The following is a 19,537-nucleotide window of genomic DNA, read 5'->3' on the forward strand; positions in this document are numbered from 1 at the left end:
CCACTGGCTGGAGGTAGATTTAGCAGGAGCCGGGGAGAGAGAACGTTTAAAACAAGGTCTCTTTTTCTTCTTCTCTGGTAATAGAGTGCTTTTCCCACTCTATATCTTTTAGATATATTTCTCCAAATCTTCCCTAAAGAGGCATCCGCCATGAAAGGAGAAACTAGTCAAAAGTTTTTTGCAGGGTGCCTCTGCAGACCAATGCTTTAGCCAAAGAATTCTGCGCATATGCACCAGCTGAAGTGTGAGATGAGATGTTTGCAGAATCAAATCCCTCATCGCGTCTACTGTAAAAACATAAGGCTCTAGGCAAATTCTCCCAGAGTTTGACTTGTTCTGGAGGCAGCGCCTTCAGTCCGTTTCACCTGGTCCTTGGAGGACCTGACACATGCCTACTGCTGCTACAGCAGGTTAGGCGATTGACCCAGCAAGAAGGAAGGAAGACTTCAATAAAGATTCCAATTTCTTTTCCGAAGGGTCTTTAAACACCTGTACGTTATCCACTGGACAAGTCAGGTTCTTATTTACACAAGAAATGGCTGCATCTACCGAAGACAGGCTCCACTTCTTGAAAAATTCTTCCTCCATAGGATAAAGAATATCAAATTTCTTTGGAGGTGAGAAACGCTTGTCTGGGTGTAACCATTCTGCATAGATAAGTTTCTTTAACAAAGGATGGACTGGAAAAGAGCATGCACCCTGCAGGGATTTTAATGAGCCCAGGGAGGAGACAGGTGATAAAGTTAACTCCGAAAAAGGCAACTTGAATGTAGTACGCACTGTTTCAGCATAAAATTTTACCTGTGACCTTAGCATTTGGGAAGCCAAAAAAGGGTTCCTCCTCAATCCCTGATCCGTCCGACTCTTCATCCCTGTCCTCTGTAGGTGTTATCTCCTCCTCATCCTTCTCTTCAGATTTTTCCGAAAGGGGATCTAACAGCATTGAAGGAGATCTGCTTCGCTTTTTGTCCTTTTACGAGGACTTTGCGATTAGCGTAGCGATCTTTCCCTCTAGTTTTTCCGTGGCTGCGATAATTGTCCTCAGTGACATATGCAGGCCCAGACGCCACTGGAGAAGTAGCTACTGCCGATGGTGGCAATGGCTCCTCTGGTATTGGTAAATCAAGATTTACAGGGGAGGAATGTACCGAGCAGGTACAGCTAGAGCCTCCTGTCTCAGGCGTCGGTGCTTTCTTGTCTATTTTAGTCGCTGAATTCCTTCTAAGGGGAGACATATTAAGCCATAAGCCGAGGTACCAATAAGCATATACTACTGTGCTCAGTTTAGCAATCTACATAAAGTATGCAACTTAAACACACAGTTTCATGCTATGGAGTGGGTGTCTCTCTTGGTAGTGACCTACCAACCACAGAGCTTACGTGTCCCCTTCCGCTGCTATCGCTGCTGCAGCTTGTGTCCCTGGGGAAGAGCTGCCGGCCTCCATGTGCTTTTGAGGGCTCCTGTTTGAGCGCCATCTTTGATCCACGTGCCCGTGCACATTCCGATCTCCTCCGCCCCCCGTCTATAAAATGCACCCCCCTGCGCACGCCTGGGGCATTATGGCGGCCGTGAGGGATGAGAGCGCAACTCTCTGCTACCTTCCTGATGCCTTACTTTATTCCTTCTTGGGATACTCCGCGCTCTAGGGGGGGAGGAGCTGTTGCCGTGCTGATGCAGAGCTTTGCAGCGGAAGGAATGTGCTTATCCAGTGGATCGGACATCGTACAGAGTGAAGTGAGTAAACTCAGCTTTTTACTCCCTCTAGTGGCCAAAACAGAGAAGACACCCAACTCACAGGTTTTGAAAAGGATCCTTAAAGGGGTTGTAAAGGTTCGTCTTTTTTTCTCTAAATAGGTTCCTTTAACCACTTAACCCCCGGACCATATTGCTGGTCAAAGACCAGAGCACTTTTTGCGACTCAGCACTGCGTCGCTTTAACTGACAATTGCGCAGTCGTGCGACGTGGCTCCCAAACAAAATTGGCGTCCTTTTTTCCCCACAAATAGAGCTTTATTTTGGTGGTATTTGATCACCTCTGAGGTTTTTAGTTTTTGCGCTATAAACAAAAATAGAGCGACAATTTTGAAAAAATGGGGGTATTTTTATGACATTTTTATTAATATTTTTTTTTTACTAGTAATGGCGGCGATCAGCGATTTTTTTTTTTCGGTACTGCGACATTATGGCGGACACTTCAGACACTTGACACATTTTTGGGACCATTGGCATTTTTATAGCGATCAGTGCTATAAAAATGCATTGGATTACTATAAAAATGCCACTGGCATTGAAGGGGTTAACACTAGGGGGCAGGGAAGGGGTTAAGATCAGCATTTCTATCCCTGACAGGACCGGGAGCTGTGTGCTCACACACACACACACACACACCTCCCGGTCCCTGCTCTGTAACGAGCGATCGTGTGTGCCCGGCGGCGATCCTAGCCCGCTGGGCACGAGCACGGGGTCGGGGGAGTGCGCGCCTCCGGCGGCGTGCACGTGCCCCTAGTGGCCTGTGCGAGAGCCGACGTATAGCTACGTGCTCTCGCGCAGGGGAGCCGACCTGCCGCCGTAAAACTACGGCGGCTGGGCGGCAAGTTGTTAAGCTAGTGCATTGTTGATTCACTACCCTTTCCTTCGATTTCCTTTCTAAATGAGTTTTTTCTTTGTTTGAATTTCTCACTTCCTGTTTCGCCTCAGTAAGCTTTCCACCATCATCTGAGCGGTGGAAAGTAATTTAGAACAGTTTACAGAACACCTTACTGAGGAGGAACAAGAAGTGAGAAATTCAGACAAACAAAAAAAAATATTTAGAAGGGAAATTGAAGGAAAAGGTAAGTGAACCAACAATGCACTAGTATCTATTTAGAAAAAAAAAAAAAAAAAAAAAACCTTTACAACCTCTTTAAGCTTGTTCTTAGGATTCCTTTTCTCTTACCTTATCCCCGCCGCCAGAGCCCAGTACTCAGAAAAGAGACATTACAGACGACGCCTCCTCCATGAGGCCCGGATCCCATGCAGATTCAGCATGATTCTTAGCGTCTTGGATGGATCCTTAAAGCATAGCTCCTTCACCCCCAGAGGGCCTTCTTAGCAGAGCTATCCTTAGCACATCCTCGCTCATCCAACACCTCTTAGACAAGGGTGGAAAAACTGAGGAACTACCCTGATGGGAGGGGTTATATGGAGGGGAACCGTCTTTAATTGGTTGTGCCAGTGTCCAATCACCGCTGGTGACCCTTAACCCATTATGTAAAAAAAAAAAAAAGACTGTGTCCCGTGGTGTACAATAAAGAAATTAGGGTTTCTGTTGAAACCAAACTACGGTAAGGTAGCCCAACTCAAATTTCAGCCATAACCGCCAGGAAAACTGTTCGGGATGCAAAGAAAAACCCACAAATAACTTCAGGTAAAATACAGGACCTTCTGAAAATGTGGTGTGGCTGCTTCAAGATGCAAAATAAGGAAGCACTTGAAGAAAGATGGGCTGCATGGTCGAGTCGCCAGAAGAAAGTCATTACTACGCAAATGCCACAAAGTATCCCACTTACATTACGCCAAACAGCATAGAGACAAGTCTCAAACCTTCTGGCACAAAGTCATTCGGAGTGATGAGACCAAAATTAAGCCGTTTAGACACAACCATAAACGCTACATTTGGAGAGGAGTCAACAAAGCCTATGATGAAAAGCACAGCATTCCTACTGTGAAACACAGAGGTGATCACTGATGTTTTGGGGATATAAGAGCTAAAAAATAAATAAAAAAGGCACAGGAAATTTGGTCAAAATTGTTGGCAAGATCAATGCAGTATGTTCTCAAAATATTGGAGGAACATTTGCATTCATCAGACCGGAAGCTGCACATGGGACATACATGGACATTCCAACATGACAATGATCCAAAACACAAGGTCAAGTCGACCTGTCATTGGCTACAGCAGAAAAAAGGTTCTGGAGTGGCCATCTCAGTCTTTTGACCTCAATATCATTGAGCCACTCTGGGAAGATCTCAAAACGTGCAGTTCATGCAAAGACAGCCCAACAACTTACAGGAACTGGAGTTTTTTTGCCAAGAGGAATGGGCAGCTTGACCATCTGAGAATATAAAGAGCCTCATCCACATATACCACAAAATAATTTAAGCTGTCATTGATGTTAAGGTGGGGTTAAACAGCATTAAGAACTGGGGTATGTAAACTTTTGATTAGGGTCATGTAGGTAGTTTATGTTGTCATTATGATTTCAAAAGAGTAAGCACAGTTGATAATAAATGGCTTCAGCCAAACACCAACCACGAGTGAAAGAAACGTTTTTGTGTTATTCATATTCTATGAAAAATGGCTATGAAAGAAAATTCTTCCAGGGTATGTACACTTATGAGCACAACTGTACATCTTACCAGTTACATTTATCTGTTGCAAATGTCATTTGTTGCACAGCCAGGAGACAGATTTCTAATGAGTGTCTAATACACTATGAATTCCAGGGTGTATTGTCATCAGTTATTACCTTTTCAAGACTATTGATAACCGCCAACTGAGCCACTTTCTTTAGGGATTTAAATTTGAAAACCGTCTCTGAAAAAAACAAAACATACAATTAACTGTCTTTTTTGGAACTAGAATACATTTGTAAACTTGTTGTAGTCAAATATTAATTTGATTGTATAACTGTGTAGTAAAAAAACAAACAGTATTTTGGACCTGTAAAATCTCTTTTTTGGAGATCATCATAGAACACAGGACAGTTAACTTTTAGACTACAGTGTTATGCTCAACCTCCAGGTGGCGGCCATTGGGAAATAGCAAAGCTTGGCACTGCCCAACCCCTACCACTCCCATGATTGCCTCAGTTTTGCCAGCATAAAAATATTGGAATTAAAGCGAACTTCCACCCCAAAGTGAAAGCTCTGCTTATCTGCTCTAAGAACTCTTCTTTAAAATGGAGGGGGGAACCTGTGACCTATGATGTACTCCAAAATGTATTGTAAAGGCAAGTCAAATAACCCACTTTCCTAATTGTACATTACAAGAGAGTGTTAACGCTTAGACCATTGGGACATCCCTAGCAATCCCATGAGGGACAAGCAAAAAAAAAAAAAAAAAAAAAAAAAGTCTAACTCAGCCAAAGAACAAACCCCAAAAAAGCAACAAACTGAGAAGGCTATTACAGGGCCTTATGGAGAACTTTTCAACCAAGACTGGCATCCACCAGGCCTGATGTTGGAAAGCCCACAAAGCACTGACACCTCTGGTGAAAAGGGCCTTCACAGAAAAGGAGAAACCCTACATTTCAAGTCAACACCCGAGTAACTTATAAAAACCACTTAAACTGTGGATCAAGGGGCAACAAGTCCCTTTCTGGAGTCTTCAGGCAACAGGAACAGTGAGCCACATCGACAAATTAAGGCCATGACTGCAAAATACTCCTACATCTCTAGCTACATCCAGGCTGTGAAGATCAGTCTCCTTAGGATATTTTGGATCCAGACAAAAGGAAAGCAAAACTTGGTCCTGATTCAAATGAAATCTAAGGACCATCTTAGACAGGAAGGGGTTCTGAGGTCCAACAAGGAATAGATTCCTTAACAGGACAAAGCCACAAGCTCAGACATCTTATGTGATCGCTGCGGTCTCTGCCAATTTGTCAGCGCTGCGGAGGGCAGCAGAGAGATGTCATCTCTCACTGCCTGCTTTGCATCACCGCTGTTTCACCCCTACATCAAAACCACGAAGGCTGCTCTCGACAGACTGACTCGAGCAGAGGATTTTTCTCTTATCGTCCATGGACGGACACAGTCTTCAAAGTCTTGACATATGGGTTATGGTCCTGTTCATAAGAGAGGACTAGGCAGAACATGTTAGATATTTAAATACATGTTACTTTAACAGAGTTGAACAGCCCCACCCAGGGAGTGGTCCCTCAGGACATAAACCTCCTCCCTGCAGCCTCAGTTTTTTCTGCCTAGCAGAGGAGAAGGCTCAGCTGGGGGACAGAAACGTCCCTGGGTGCGCAAGCCGAACAAACCGGCATCCAAACCCACCACCGCATGAAGTTTTGCCCCCCACCTGACTAATGGGAGGGGGGGGGCTTCGCAGGTTCACAGCTCGGTGGACCTCCCTGCGCTCCGACCAGTGGGTCTGCAAGGTGGTCACTTCGGGGTACAAGATCCGGCTCATCGGTCTGCCCTGCTGGGAGCAGTGCAAGACTTACTGAGTTGCGGGGTAATTTTACCTGTTCCGCAGGACGAGAGGTTTCAGGGATTTTTTTTTTTTTAATCTGTTTGTGGTCCCGAAGGACGGGGTCCGTCCAATCTTGGACCTCAAAGCCCTTTGTGAGAGTACGGAAGTTCCGCATGAAATCCATTCGCTCGGTGATGGCTGCGCTCCATCCGGGGGATTTTCAGAGGTTTCTGCGCTTTGCAATAGGAGAATACAACTATCAGTTTGTGGCTCTTCCCTTTGGCCTAGCGTCAGCACCAAGAGTTTTCACCAATGTGCTCGCACCGATTCTAGCTTTGCTGAGACAGCGAGGCATTGCCGTCGTGGGCTACTTAGACGATCTTCTTCTGAGAGCAGCTTCAGGCTCAGAATTAGAGGTCGATGTGACCATTGCCAGCCAGACCCTCCGAGAAATAGGGTGGGTGTTAAACATCCAGAAGTCGGTCCTGGTACCGACTCAGCGTTTGGAATACCTGGGGTTGATTCTGGACTCGAGGCGAAAGTCTTTCTTCCCCTAGAAAAATTGCAGACTTTTCAGTCTGCAGTGAAGCTGTTCCTGGGTCTGATGGTAGCCTCCTTCGAGGCAGTACCGTATGCCCAGTTCCACACTCGAGTATTGCAGAAGGAGATCCTGTCCAAATGGAACAAATCTCTATTGTCTCTGGATTGCCAGATTCAGGTAAGCCACCTAGTCAGAGTCTCTCCGAATTGGTGGCCGAGATCCCCGTCTCTTCGGTCCGGGAAGTCGTTCCTTCCCTTCCAGTGGACGGTGATTACGACAGATGCCAGCCTCACAGGTTGGGGGGGGCGTCTGGGGGGTCCAGTCGGCCCAGGGTCGCTGGACTTTACAGGAATCCCGTCTGCTGATCAATGTCCTGGAACTTTGGGCGTTCAGGCCATGCCTCTCCTCGTGGTTGAGGAGGTTTCAAGGTCGCCCAATGCCACGGCAGTGGCTTATGTCAACCGTCAGGGAACACAGATCTCGGCTGCAGCGTCCGAGGTCGCTCACATCCTGCGTTGGGCGGAAAGAAGCGTGCCGGCTCTAATCGGCCGTCTACATTCCGGGCGTAGAAAACTGTCAGGCGGACTACCTGAGTCGCCAGGTGCTGGACCAGGGGGAATGGTCATTGCATCCGGAGGCATTTCAACTCCTTTGCAGGAGGTGGGGCACACCGGACATGGATCTCCTGGCCTCTCGCCTCAACAGCAAAGTGTCGAGGTTTGTTTCCAGGTCCAGAGATCCCTGGGCAGACAAGCAAGTGGCCTTGTGGGGTCAATATCAGCTAATTTATGCCTTCCCCCCATTGAAGTTGCTTACTTGGCTGCTCTGCAGAGTGGAGGCCGAATGGATCCAGATGATTCTAATCGCTCCAGATTCGCCAATCTCGTGTGCCTGGTGGCGGATGCACCCTGGCGGCTGCCAATGCGGGAGGACCTTCTGTCTCAGGGTCCCATACTTCATCCTGCTTTACACAGTCTATAACGGCATGGCTACTGAAAGCCAGGTACTAAGGGACCGAGGTCTTTACGACTTGGACATCTCAACCATGCTGAGGGAGCGGAAAGCATCTTCCAGGAAGATCTACCGTCGCACCTGAAAGGCCTACATCTCTTTGTGCAAGGAGATGGGGTGGCGTCCACTGACGTATTCGGTTTCCAGGGTCCTGCTGTTTTTACAGCGTGGAGTAGATCAGAAACTTGCCTTAAGCACCATTAAGGGACAGATTTCAGCTTTCGCTGTGTTCTTTTTGCGGCCTATTCTCTGGTGGGTACCTTTGTGCAGGGGGTGTGTCATACTTCCCCCTCTTAAAACACCTCTTCCTCCATGGGATCTGAATATAGTGCTCTCGGTTCTTCAAGAACCTCCCTTTGAAAACAGAGATTCCTCTCTTGACACCATCTCAGGTGGTGGCCTTTTTAGTGGGCATTACTTCTGTCAGACGTGTTTCTGAATTGGCGGCCTTGTCTTGCAAGTCGCCTTACTTGATCCTCCATAAGTATAAGGCGGTGTTGCGCCCGCAACCGTCCTTTCTTCCGAAGGTGGTTTCATCCTTTCACCTTAACGAGGACATTGTACTTCCATCCTTGTGTCCTCGACCGGCGCATCCTGAGGTTGCGCTGCATACTTTAGTCTTGGTACATGCTTTGCGGGGGTACCTGTCCGCTACGTCTCCGTTTCGGAGGTCTGACTCACTTTGTGTCGGTATCTGGTCCACAAAAGGGTCTCGTCAGCCACCATTTCTCGGTGGATCAGGCAGACCGTCATACAGGCCTATGCTCTTAAGGGGCGAGCGTCCCCCTTTCCGATCGCGGCACATGTAACCAGGGCAATTGGTGATTACTGGGCTTTCCGACATCAAGCGTCTCACAGGTGTGTAACGCGGCAAATTGGTTGTCCGTTCAGACCTTTTCCAAATTTTACAAGGTTGATGTGAGTGCATCTTCAGATGCTTCATTCCGCCGCAAGGTTTTGCAGGCGGCTGTTTAAAGTTGCAACTCCTCTGTTGAGGAGCTCTACTTCTTTTGGTATGAAGTTAAATTGTTTTTACTGATGCCGTTCCCACCCCTCGTTTTTTGACACTGCTTGGGGACGTCCCATATGTCAAGACTTTGAAGGCTGTGTCCGCCCATGGACAATAAGAAAATAGGATTTTTTGTACTCACCGTAAAATCCTTTTCTCTGTCGTCCATGGATGGACACAGCACCCACCCCTCCTTTTTAGGTTTGTACTGCTTGTTACGAACTGAGGCTGCATGCTGCAGGGAGGAGGGTTATGTCCTGAGGGATCGCCCCCTGGGTGGGGCTGTTCAACTCTGTTAAAGTAACATGTATTAAAATATCTAACATGTTCTAATAAAAAAAAACACTGCCCTAACAAAATATGTGAACGTGAAGTCCCAAAATTGATACATGGAGAAAAAGCTGCCAGTACCAATTACCAAAGAGACCAAAAGTAAATTAATATATAAAAATAAGGTACAGCGCCAAGTGAAAAATTCTTGAAAACAAAAATGTGAAATAAATGAATAAAATATATAAAATATAAAAGAGTGAATGACATGTGTTGAAACAAACAACTGTGAAGAAAAAAGTTCCAAACTATAGGTATTGAAGTCCATAAAATGTGATTCACATCGCAATAAAAGTTGGATGAATAAAGAGAAAAATCTTCTTCCACCAAGAGAACACCCAGTGAGTGAGATGTAGTCTCCTTACCACAAATGGATGACCGTCATTACAGCGGTCTAGATAGACACAGGGATTTTTAAAGTCTACCCGGATAGACTTGCTTCAAATAAACAGGCATCAACTCCAAAATGAACTCGCTCCAGAAAGTTGATGCTTCAATAACTCATGAAATGAGAAAAAAAAAAGGAAACCCCATAGCGTAATACTGCTTAAAAGTGGGTTTAACTGGCTAATAAAGTTGCACTTACAGTTAAGTTGATAAAGTAGCGCGGTAAAGTGCAAATATAGAGGGAATGTGGCGTCTCCTCCAGATTCTCTCCTGTCTGCTAGGCTCCATAACTGCGTATCTCCGTAATCAAAGCGCGATGACGTTCCACGATAGGCCCCGGCGACATCTTTTGATGACGAAACGCGTAGGTGTGGCCTTGCTGATTGGAACGTCATCCCGCTTTGATTACGGAGATACGCAGTTACAGAGCCTAGCAGACAGGAGAGGATCTGAGGAGACGCCGCATTCCCTCTATATTTGCACTTTACCGCGCTACTTTATCAACTTAACTCAACACATTTTATGGACTTCAATACCTATAGTTTTGAACTTTTTCTTCACAATTGTTTGTTTCAACACATGTCATTCACTCTTATATTTTATATATTTTATTAATTTATTTCACATTTTTGTTTTCAAGAATTTTTCACTTAGCGCTGTACTTTATTTTTATATATCAAACATGTTCTGCCTAGTCCTCTCCTATGAACAGGAACACAACCCATATGTCAAGCCTTTGAAATACAAAAAATCCTATTTTTTTTTTTAATTCTATTTAGGGTTTTAGATAACAAGTACAGAAGCAGGCACAATACCCACTCCACCCATTTAAACAAAAATCCACCAAAATAAACAAAAAGAGGTCCTATCTAAACAATGTAAAAACAATTCTTTGAATAGTGCCCTATTGGTGGCTTCAGCATCAGGAATGATTCCCCATTGTTGGTGTCAGTGGCTGGAATAGTGCCCCAAGGGCCGGACGAAGGCAAGCAAAAGGCCGCAGTTTGGAGACCCCTGCTCTAGAGCACCAAGGCTCAGGAGCACAGTTCAGTGGATGTATTTTTTGTATCTTAGGAGAAAGGACTCTAAAGGCCCTTGCACACGATTGGATATTCCAACAATTGTGAAATGGACGTGTTTTGTCGGATAATAAGACTGTATGCACCATCAGACAATTGTTGTCGGAATATCTGACAAATGTTGAATGGTTATGCTGTCAAATTGTCCGACAACAAATGTGTTCCGTCAGATTATCCGATCGTGTGTACACAAATACATTGGACTAAAATCCAAAGTACAAACATGCATTTTCCGAACCAATGCCAACCATAGGACAACATTAGCAGAAGTTGCCCAAGGGGTGGCACTAAAGAGCAGAAAAACTCTGTAGTTTCGTGACTGTTGGCTAAAAATGTTCTGCTGTCTGTATGCAGAATAAGTTCATGGCCCACGCCCTTTGGACAAAAATCCACGGAGTTGTCTGATGGAAATCCGATCGCGTGTACAAGGCTTTAGAGAGAGACAGGTCCATCATCTACAAACACTAAAAAAAAAATGCCAAGGATGGGACGGGTTATGGAGGGCTGAGTCAAGCTTTGCTATTGGCCAGTATTCAAACATCAGGAGGTGGAGAAATTACTCCCCTGTGACATACTAAAATAAGTGTTGCCATAGGAATGCACCAACCTTGTAGCAGCCTTTTCAGTTTTGCACAGTCCACATTAATGTACTGTATCAAGTCTATATCGTGAACATCAGCATTGTCTTCCGAACAAACCGTCAGCTCTTGCAACCTAAAAAAAAAAAACAAAAAAAAACAACAGTCAAGTTTATTTTTGAATTAGGATATTTTGGCTAAATCTCCAACTTAAAGCGATTGTAAAAAGGTATTTTTTTTTACCTTAATGCATTCTCTGTATTAGGGTAGAAAACCAAAACAAACATCTGTGCGCAGTTCCCCCTCCTGCAGCTCTCTCTTCACTGGATATGGAGACAGCGGAGAAAACCATTGGCAACCTGTTGCTGTCAATTACAGCCAGCGAGCAGAGAGCGGGGGGGCAGGGCGCGAATCGGGATTCAAGCCCAAACGAGTGTCCCCACAGTAACCAGCTGGGGACCCCAAAAGAGGAGGATCAAGATAAGTATGACAAGTTTGTCATTTGGGAAAAAAAAAAAAAAACATTTACAATCTCTTTATGTGGCAAATGGCACCTTATAAACCTACAGATTTCTTAGTTAAATAAATCCTCGGAGAATCTTTTATAGAAATTACCAAACATTTTGAGCTGTTAAACATAAAACATATTTTCTGGAGACTGTCATTTAAAACAAACATACATCCTATTTTATTTTATTTTTTTAACAATTAGCGGTTATACACTTCATGTTCTGTAACACAACTGAGCATTCACATGCTTTAACCTGCAGTACCAGTAGTTGGTGTTACATAATTGGCTGCTCACTAATACTTTGTGCACCATTAACTGCTGCTCAATTTCTGTAAGGGACTCTACTTTGGTTACATTTTTCCAAAAAAGTTAAAAATCCAAGTTTGGACAGAAGATATATCCAAGATCTCTGGTTGCTGTCAATATCATATAAGCCAGTGAATATACAACAAAGCTTTCATTTGGAATTGTCCCTAGGCTGCGCAGCTACATTGCCATTCTGTGGAAGAATACTCCAATGAGGAATTTGCGAAAAACATCAAATTCATGCGATACCACAAAATACACTGCATCTAGAATCTTTTTTTTTTTTAATTTCCCTTAATGCTACAATTTACTGCTTCTCACCTGGTGGAAATGCGACTGAAAACTGCATTGAAGTTATTGCAGCTTAAAGAGAACAAGACTCCTGAAGCAGAAATCCGCAACTCGGCTGCATGCTGGTTGCCCTCTCGATGTGTGTGAATAAAATGGCAGATCTCAGGTAGCAGCTGTTTAACAAGCATCGTTTCATCCAAGCGCATACAGTCTTTTGGTTGCTGAAATGAGAAAGTGTAAATAAAACTCAATTGTGAGATAAAAGACTAAAGAACAACGCACTGCCTGCATAGAATGAGCATATAACAGCCCAATTATATTTTAGAAAAACAAAGCCCACTGGGAAAAACATCCTTTTTATAGCTCTATAACTCTTCACTAATGCATACAAAGGTAGGAAACTGCATTTTATATTAGAATAGTCACACCAGAGTCCTTTTAAACCAGGTAAACCAAGCGTTTAAAAAGCAGTAAAAAAAAAAACGTTCAATTTGCTCTGAAATATACCATTAAAAAAAGGGGGAGGGGCAGAAGTAGCCCACAGGTGAGCCCCTGTACAAAGACACAGGGGCTCACTATTATGTATATATGCTTTTTTAACTCTCAAATGTTCTTTGTACCATGTACTGCTATAATTATTGTATACTCTCCACTGCTCATTGTGCCCTTAAAGTCCGATCTGTGGGCTATGTTTGCCCCTCCCCTTTTTTCTGTTTATCCTAAACTTTCATACGGATGTGGCTATAAGAGTGCTCCCTTTAAATTCAGAGATATACTTGTAGCGCTCACCCCCGAAGGAGCCGCTGATTAGTTTGGGATCAGCTTACCGAGTTAGCTTTTTGACTTGGTCTAGGGGTGATTTCTGTGAGTGTGAATAAAGAGCAAGTGTCCAGACATCAATTCAGTTTTCAATGCTTTATTCCAAGGCCCAACACGGCCAACATCAACATGGCACACGACAGAGAAAGGTTGATGAGCGTAGAGAAAACTTTAATATCAGGCCTTGGATATGAAGAGAGAGCAAGCCTGCTCTCAGCAATGATATAGCTCAATACGTCGCCACCCCAAACAGGGTGGGTAAAGTTCCCCGGACAGGCGGTTATCTCAGGCCTGGCAGCCGGAGCGTCACTTGCGGATCACTGGGAGGAAACAGACCTCTGCCACAGGCTGGACAACTTAGGATTTGTGAGATCAATTTGAGCAAATCCTCCCAGTTAGTTCAATCAGTGTCACCCACTGACAGCTTGAGCATACCTGTCATATGGTGTGGTGACCGGATCCCCGATGGTTCGTCTAGGCCTCCTGGACAACCTCTAGTTCTAGGTTCCCCCGAGCCGATCCCCCATCGCACAGCCTCCAGCTTAGGATCCTCTCAACAGAAGGTTGGGACCCAGCAAGCCGCTGGGGCCCCTCTCAATGTCAGGATGAGGCTCTGCATGGTGCACAACCTCAGCGAAGCAGGCCACGGTGGCGGGGCCCATGGATGCGCGTACCCTGAAGGTGGGTACCGCACCTGGAACTCGGGTCCCGCATAGAACCCGCCAAAAGCGGCTGCCCCAGATATATCCCCCTCCCAGCATGCCCAACGAGGCAAGAACTCCTCCGATTGGCTGCTGGGAGAAGGTGGGTCCGTCAGAACCCCTCTAGCGCCAACTGCCGCCCAGGGGTGACAACATACCCCTGGAGCGCAGACTGACCTACAGGACCGATTCTGAAATGGGCAGCAGCCTGAGTTTCCATAAATCACAAATGGGAGTAAAACTAAGCCTTCCATTCCCCACTAACTTTAGTGTAGCGCCCACATAGAAAGTAAGGGGGCGCTACATACTATTGGGGCAATAAAGGTGAGGGGGGTGATAAAATGGGATTTTCGGTTTACCTGTAAAATCTTTTTCTTGGAGTACATCACAATACAGGATATTTTCATATCCATTACAATAAGGGTTAAAGCGGGAGTTCACCCATTTTTAAAAAAAAAAAAAATCTCCCCTTAGCTTCCTGCTCGTTCGGTCTAGGGGAATCGGCTATTTATATTAAAATATGTGCAGTACTTACCCGTTTTCGAGCTGCATCTTCTTCCGTCGCTTCCGGGTATGGGTCTTCGGGAGCGGGCGTTCCTTCTTGATTGACATTCTTCCGAGAGGCTTCCGACGGTCGCATCCATCGCGTCACTCGTAGCCGAAAGAAGCCGAACGTCGGTGCGGCTCTATACTGCGCCTGCGCACCGACGTTCGGCTTCTTTCGGAAAATCGTGACGCGATGGATGCGACCGTCGGAAGCCTCTCGGAAGACTGTCAATCAAGAAGGAACGCCCATTCCCGAAGCCCATACCCGGAAGCGACGGAGAGGATGCGTCTCGTAAACGGGTAAGTACTGCTCATATTTTAAAATAAATAGCCGATTCCCCTAGTAATAACGAGCAGGAATCTAAGGGGGAAAAGTGCCCTCTAAGGGTGAACCCCCGCTTTAAGATGCCATCTTCAGATGATTGGACATGGCCAAAAAAAAAAAAAACGGACAATGTGCTGTAGTCAAATTCAGGCAACACCAGATATCATGAACCACGTGGTGTAAAGAGCTCTAAAGCAGGGTTGTCCAAACTTTTTTCAATGAGGGCCAGATTTGATGAAGTGAACATGCGTGAGGGCCGACCATTTTGCCTGACATTCTTTGAACAATTAAAATTCGGTCTAAGTGTGTTCGTCCGAGCACTAATACACTGCCCAATAAGAATGCTCTTGTGGCTGTGTGTGTGGTGAAAAGAAGAGCTCAGGCATATTATTTTGAATATATATATATATATATATATATATATATATATATATATATATATATATATATATATATATATATATATATATATATACATATATATATATATATATACATATATACATATATATATATATATATATATACATATATACATATATACACACACACACACACACATATATATACATATACATATATATATATACACACATACATACATACATATACACACACCTTCACTTCAAGAGGGAAGTTTGAGGATTTCTTATTTTATATAAAGAACTGTGAAGCAAAATAAGGGTCAGTGCCCATCAATGCAGCCTAATCAGTACCCAGGAATCAAAATAGAGAAAGGGATATCACCACGTTTCACACTAACAAACAGTGCTTAATCATAGAGCTATGACTAAGCACTGTTTGTTAGTGTGAAATGCGTCAGCTCTTCTGTCCGTTCTGATCTGCTGTGGCATGTATTTTTGAATCTATTTTTTGAATAAAGGCAAAAACTTTTTGTGGAGTGTGGCTGTGCAGAATTTCTTCCCATTTGCACTAATCAGTTCCCAGCTGCAGCCTCACAAGTGCCATGAATGCAGCCTCACATGTGCCATGAATGCAGCCTGATCCATGCTTATTTGCAGCCTCGGAGGGGACAGGGAGGGGGGCGGGACGGGTGGCAACACATTACATACAGGAGAAAATCCTGTTTACTTGGCGGCCTCTTTAATACAAAGTCCTGCCTCCTATGATAGACAGAACAGTCGTCCAATGACAGCCCAGGAGACGGGACTTCCTATTACAGACGCCGCAGAGGAAACAGGAGATTCTCCTGTATGTAATCCGACGGTGCTCGTTCCGCCCTGTCCCTTCTGAGGCAGCTCGGAAAAATACGGCCCCTGGGGGCCACAAAAGATATATATAACCAAATTACCAGGGGGGCCGCATTAAACCAAAACGCGGGCCGCAATTGGCCCCCGGGCCGGACTTTAGACATGCCTGCTCTAAAGTAACTGAGGCTTAGGAACAAAGAAAATATAGTTAAAAAAAAAAAAAAAAAAAAAAAAAAAAAAAGGCACAGTTTTTCAACCTAGGCACCCTTTAAAATTGTGCACAATCTTGGGGCACACCAGTTTGATGGCTCAATCACACCAGGAAGTGCATCCAAGATTTTTTGAGTGTTCGCACTGGTCACATTTTTCAGTGGACTGTCCCAAGTGTGTGAAACATGCAAAAAAAAAAGCCAGCATGATTTCAAATTGTGCTGCTCGCAATGCATGGTACTGTGGTTCCATGAGTTTTTAGCAGGTGTAAATGCAAGCGCATTTGCTAGATGCATGGGGGTGCCATTAGGAATTATGCAACAAGCCCAAAATGTAGTTTCTGAGGTGGTCATATGTGGTCTGTACACAGAGTTCAGTCATTTATAATTAAGAGATCAGTAGATTGCAAGGCAGAGAAATCTGCCTTTCAAACTACTGAACTGTGCTTTACCAACTACATAACTGAGCCCTAGATGTGTGCATAGCTTAATAAAAATGTGGCCGATTCAGCAGGGTCTTTCCGAATTAACATAATTAACCCCTTCTTTCGACCGTGACATTTTTACAGTAATCAATGCATTTTTATAGCACTGATCGCTATAAAAATGCCAATGGTCCCAAAAATGTGTCAAAAGTGTCCGCCATAATGTCGCAGTACCGATAAAAAAAAAAAAATCGCTGATCGCCGTCATTACTAGTTAAAAAAAAAAAAAAAAAAAAAAAAGCCATAAAATGATCCTTTATTTTGTAGACGCTATAACTTTTGCGCAAACCAATGAAATGCTTATTGCGATTTTTTTTACCGAAAAATACGTGGAAGAATACGTATCAGCCTAAACGAGGAAAACAATATTTTTATATATTTTTGGGGGATATTTATTATAGAAAAAAAGTTAAAAATATTATTTTTTTTCAAAATTGTCACTCTATTTTTGTTTATAGCGCAAAAAAATAAAAACCGCAGGAGGTGATCAAATACCACCAAAAGAAATCTCTATTTTGTGGGAATAAAAGGACGCCAATTTTGTTTGGGAGCCCCGTCGCACGACCGCGCAATTGTCAGTCAAAGCAACGCAGTGCCGAATCGCAAAAAGTGGCCAGGTCATTGACCAGCAAAATGGTCCGGGGCTTAAGTGGTTAAATCAAGAATGAAGGTAGTAATGAGCAATTACCATTAAAAAAAATTTGGAAACAAGGTAGTCCTCTTTGCCAAAACTATCCAGTAGTTAACTAGCAAGATGCAGAATAGTAACTAGGAGAAATTAAGAAAAATGCTACGGATCAAAAGCACTTCTGCAGCAAGGTCCGGCAATGATCACTAATCAATTGCAGAATACAAATTCTCAACCCCACTTGATGATTAGTATTATTCATTCATTAAACTTAAAGCCTTTTATACACAAAACCATGGAGCACTAGGGTAATGAAGAAATTTAGTCATTACCTGTGTAATGATACTGCGTTCCCAATGAACAATACTAAGAATATAGTACCAATCAAACCAGTACATGTACAATACAACTATTTATATCTAAAGGGTGGTGTTTCCCCCCCCCCCAATCACAAAACCTAAGCTTCCAAATTCAAAAGTTAAACCATTCACAAAACTGAAGTACTCACCCCTGCAAGACATTTTTCCAGTGTATCCAATATAATCAGTTGAGACAAATACAAATTTTTTTCAGCAGCTTCTCCAAATATCCTCTAGAAATGTAAAACAATATAGGTCAGAATGCACAAAACCTATGGAACAGTCAATATAAAAATATACATTTTTGTAGCTTTTAAAGTTCAAAAAGACAAGCCAATCTATATATATATAAAACTCAACGCGTGTGTGTATTTATGTATGTTCCAGCATCACGCCCAAACGGCCAAAGATATTAACATGAAACTTGGCAAACATGTTACTTATATGTCAGAAACAAACATAGGATAGGTGGTTTAACCCTTACCCACCCCCATTTGCCATGGTCGGGGTTTTCCTTTAAAGTCCCATTCAACTCTATGGGAAATACATGTTACTTCATAACTTCCAAACGGCTGTAGATATTTCCATAACACTTGGTCACATGTTACTTATATGTCCACTTAAACTATAGGATAGTTAATGTATCCCTTAACTACCCCCATTTGTGAGGGTCAGGGTTTTTGTTTAAAGTCCCATGCAAATCAATGGGAAATGTATGTTCCCACATAACTTCTGTACGCCTAGAGATATTTCAATAATACCTGGTACACATATTACTTATATGCCAAATAAAAATATATGACAGTTAAATTAACCCTTACCTACACTCTTATATAAAAGATGGGTATATTTATATTACTATGATTTTCCTCCCCAAAAGGTTAAGATAGGAAGACCGGGCAACGCCGGGTATTCAGCTAGTATACTATATAAGTAAATCCATTCTACAAGAGCACCATTGAGGCTATGGACATGACTAGAGTAGACAAAGATGAAAACAGTGTGCACTGCCCAGGAAATCAAACAGGTTTTTCTATAAACACAAGCACTGAAATGTCCTCAGCTTGGAATATGTCCGCATCCACAGGGACGGACTGACCATTCGGGCACTGCCCGAGGGCCCCATGCCACTAGGGGGACCAAAACAGGGTTGCCAGCCTCATTAAAACCAGGGACAGTATGTAAAAATCTGTTTATTTTTAAATCCCAAGATTATAGCTGTGTGTGTATGTGTATTATGTGTGTATGTATACTGAGTATGTGTGTATACTGTGTGGCCAGATAAATCTAATGCCCGGGGGCCCCATGAGTTGTCAGTCCGCCCCTGCGCATCCACAAAGGTTGTAAATGATTTCCACAGCGTACAGGTTGAAGGGAATTACTGGTTTGTGTCCATTTACATTTTGACCAGGTTACCTGATAAAAAAAAAAAAAAGGCTAAAAAAAAAAAAAAAAAAAAAAAAAAAAAAAAAAAAAAACTCATCCTCTAATACTTGCCATGAAAAACTGCTACTCCGGGGTCCCACAGCGACCAACATTACAATAAACCTATGCATGTGACCAAAGGAGAAACTAGTGTAAATATACTACCACCTTCAGCCGGCTGGACCAGGGTGACGTTACTCTCGTACATGAGTTGGAATTCCCTAATCTTGGCATATGTTGAAATTGTAACTTGAGGTGTGCATGCATAACTAGTGTACATTGGAAACAAGCAGGAAGGAAAATTAAGGCAAAAGAGACATAGTATGTCTCTTCTTTATTAAAGAATAAGTCCACCCCAATACTAAAAATCACTAAATCCACAGACATACACGATCCAACACTAACCTATCAAGCCCTGTAAAGAAATCAGTATACACACTTTTTTTTAAGCCGCTCCGTTCTGAAATTAATGGGGAGTGATGTCACCCATAGACTTACTATGGGGCTTCCGTTGTTGGCAGCATCCTCTGCACAGTCTCCACAGTAAAGCTGCAGCCGATAGCTCCGCGTGGGATCGGGTCGGAAGGGAACGGCTTCAGAAAAG

At 43.6% G+C, this 19,537-nt stretch overlaps 1 protein-coding gene across 4 annotated transcripts in view; it reads right to left on the reverse strand.

The window, feature by feature from the left end:
• NF1 (neurofibromin 1) overlaps positions 1 to 19,537 on the reverse strand; it is a 317,171-nt gene that overhangs the window by 262,813 nt on the left and 34,821 nt on the right. For all 4 annotated transcript variants that reach the window (XM_040336668.1, XM_040336666.1, XM_040336665.1 and 1 more), the window contains exons 3-6: positions 17,658 to 17,741; positions 12,256 to 12,446; positions 11,147 to 11,253; positions 4,510 to 4,577 (exon numbers count right to left, since the gene is read on the reverse strand). In XM_040336668.1, coding sequence (XP_040192602.1) covers positions 4,510 to 4,577; positions 11,147 to 11,253; positions 12,256 to 12,446; positions 17,658 to 17,741 — 450 coding nt within the window. The remainder of the gene's footprint in view (positions 1 to 4,509; positions 4,578 to 11,146; positions 11,254 to 12,255; positions 12,447 to 17,657; positions 17,742 to 19,537) is intronic.

This window comes from Rana temporaria, chromosome 2 (assembly GCF_905171775.1).
Source record: "Rana temporaria chromosome 2, aRanTem1.1, whole genome shotgun sequence".
In the NCBI taxonomy this organism is placed as follows: Eukaryota; Metazoa; Chordata; class Amphibia; order Anura; family Ranidae; genus Rana; species Rana temporaria.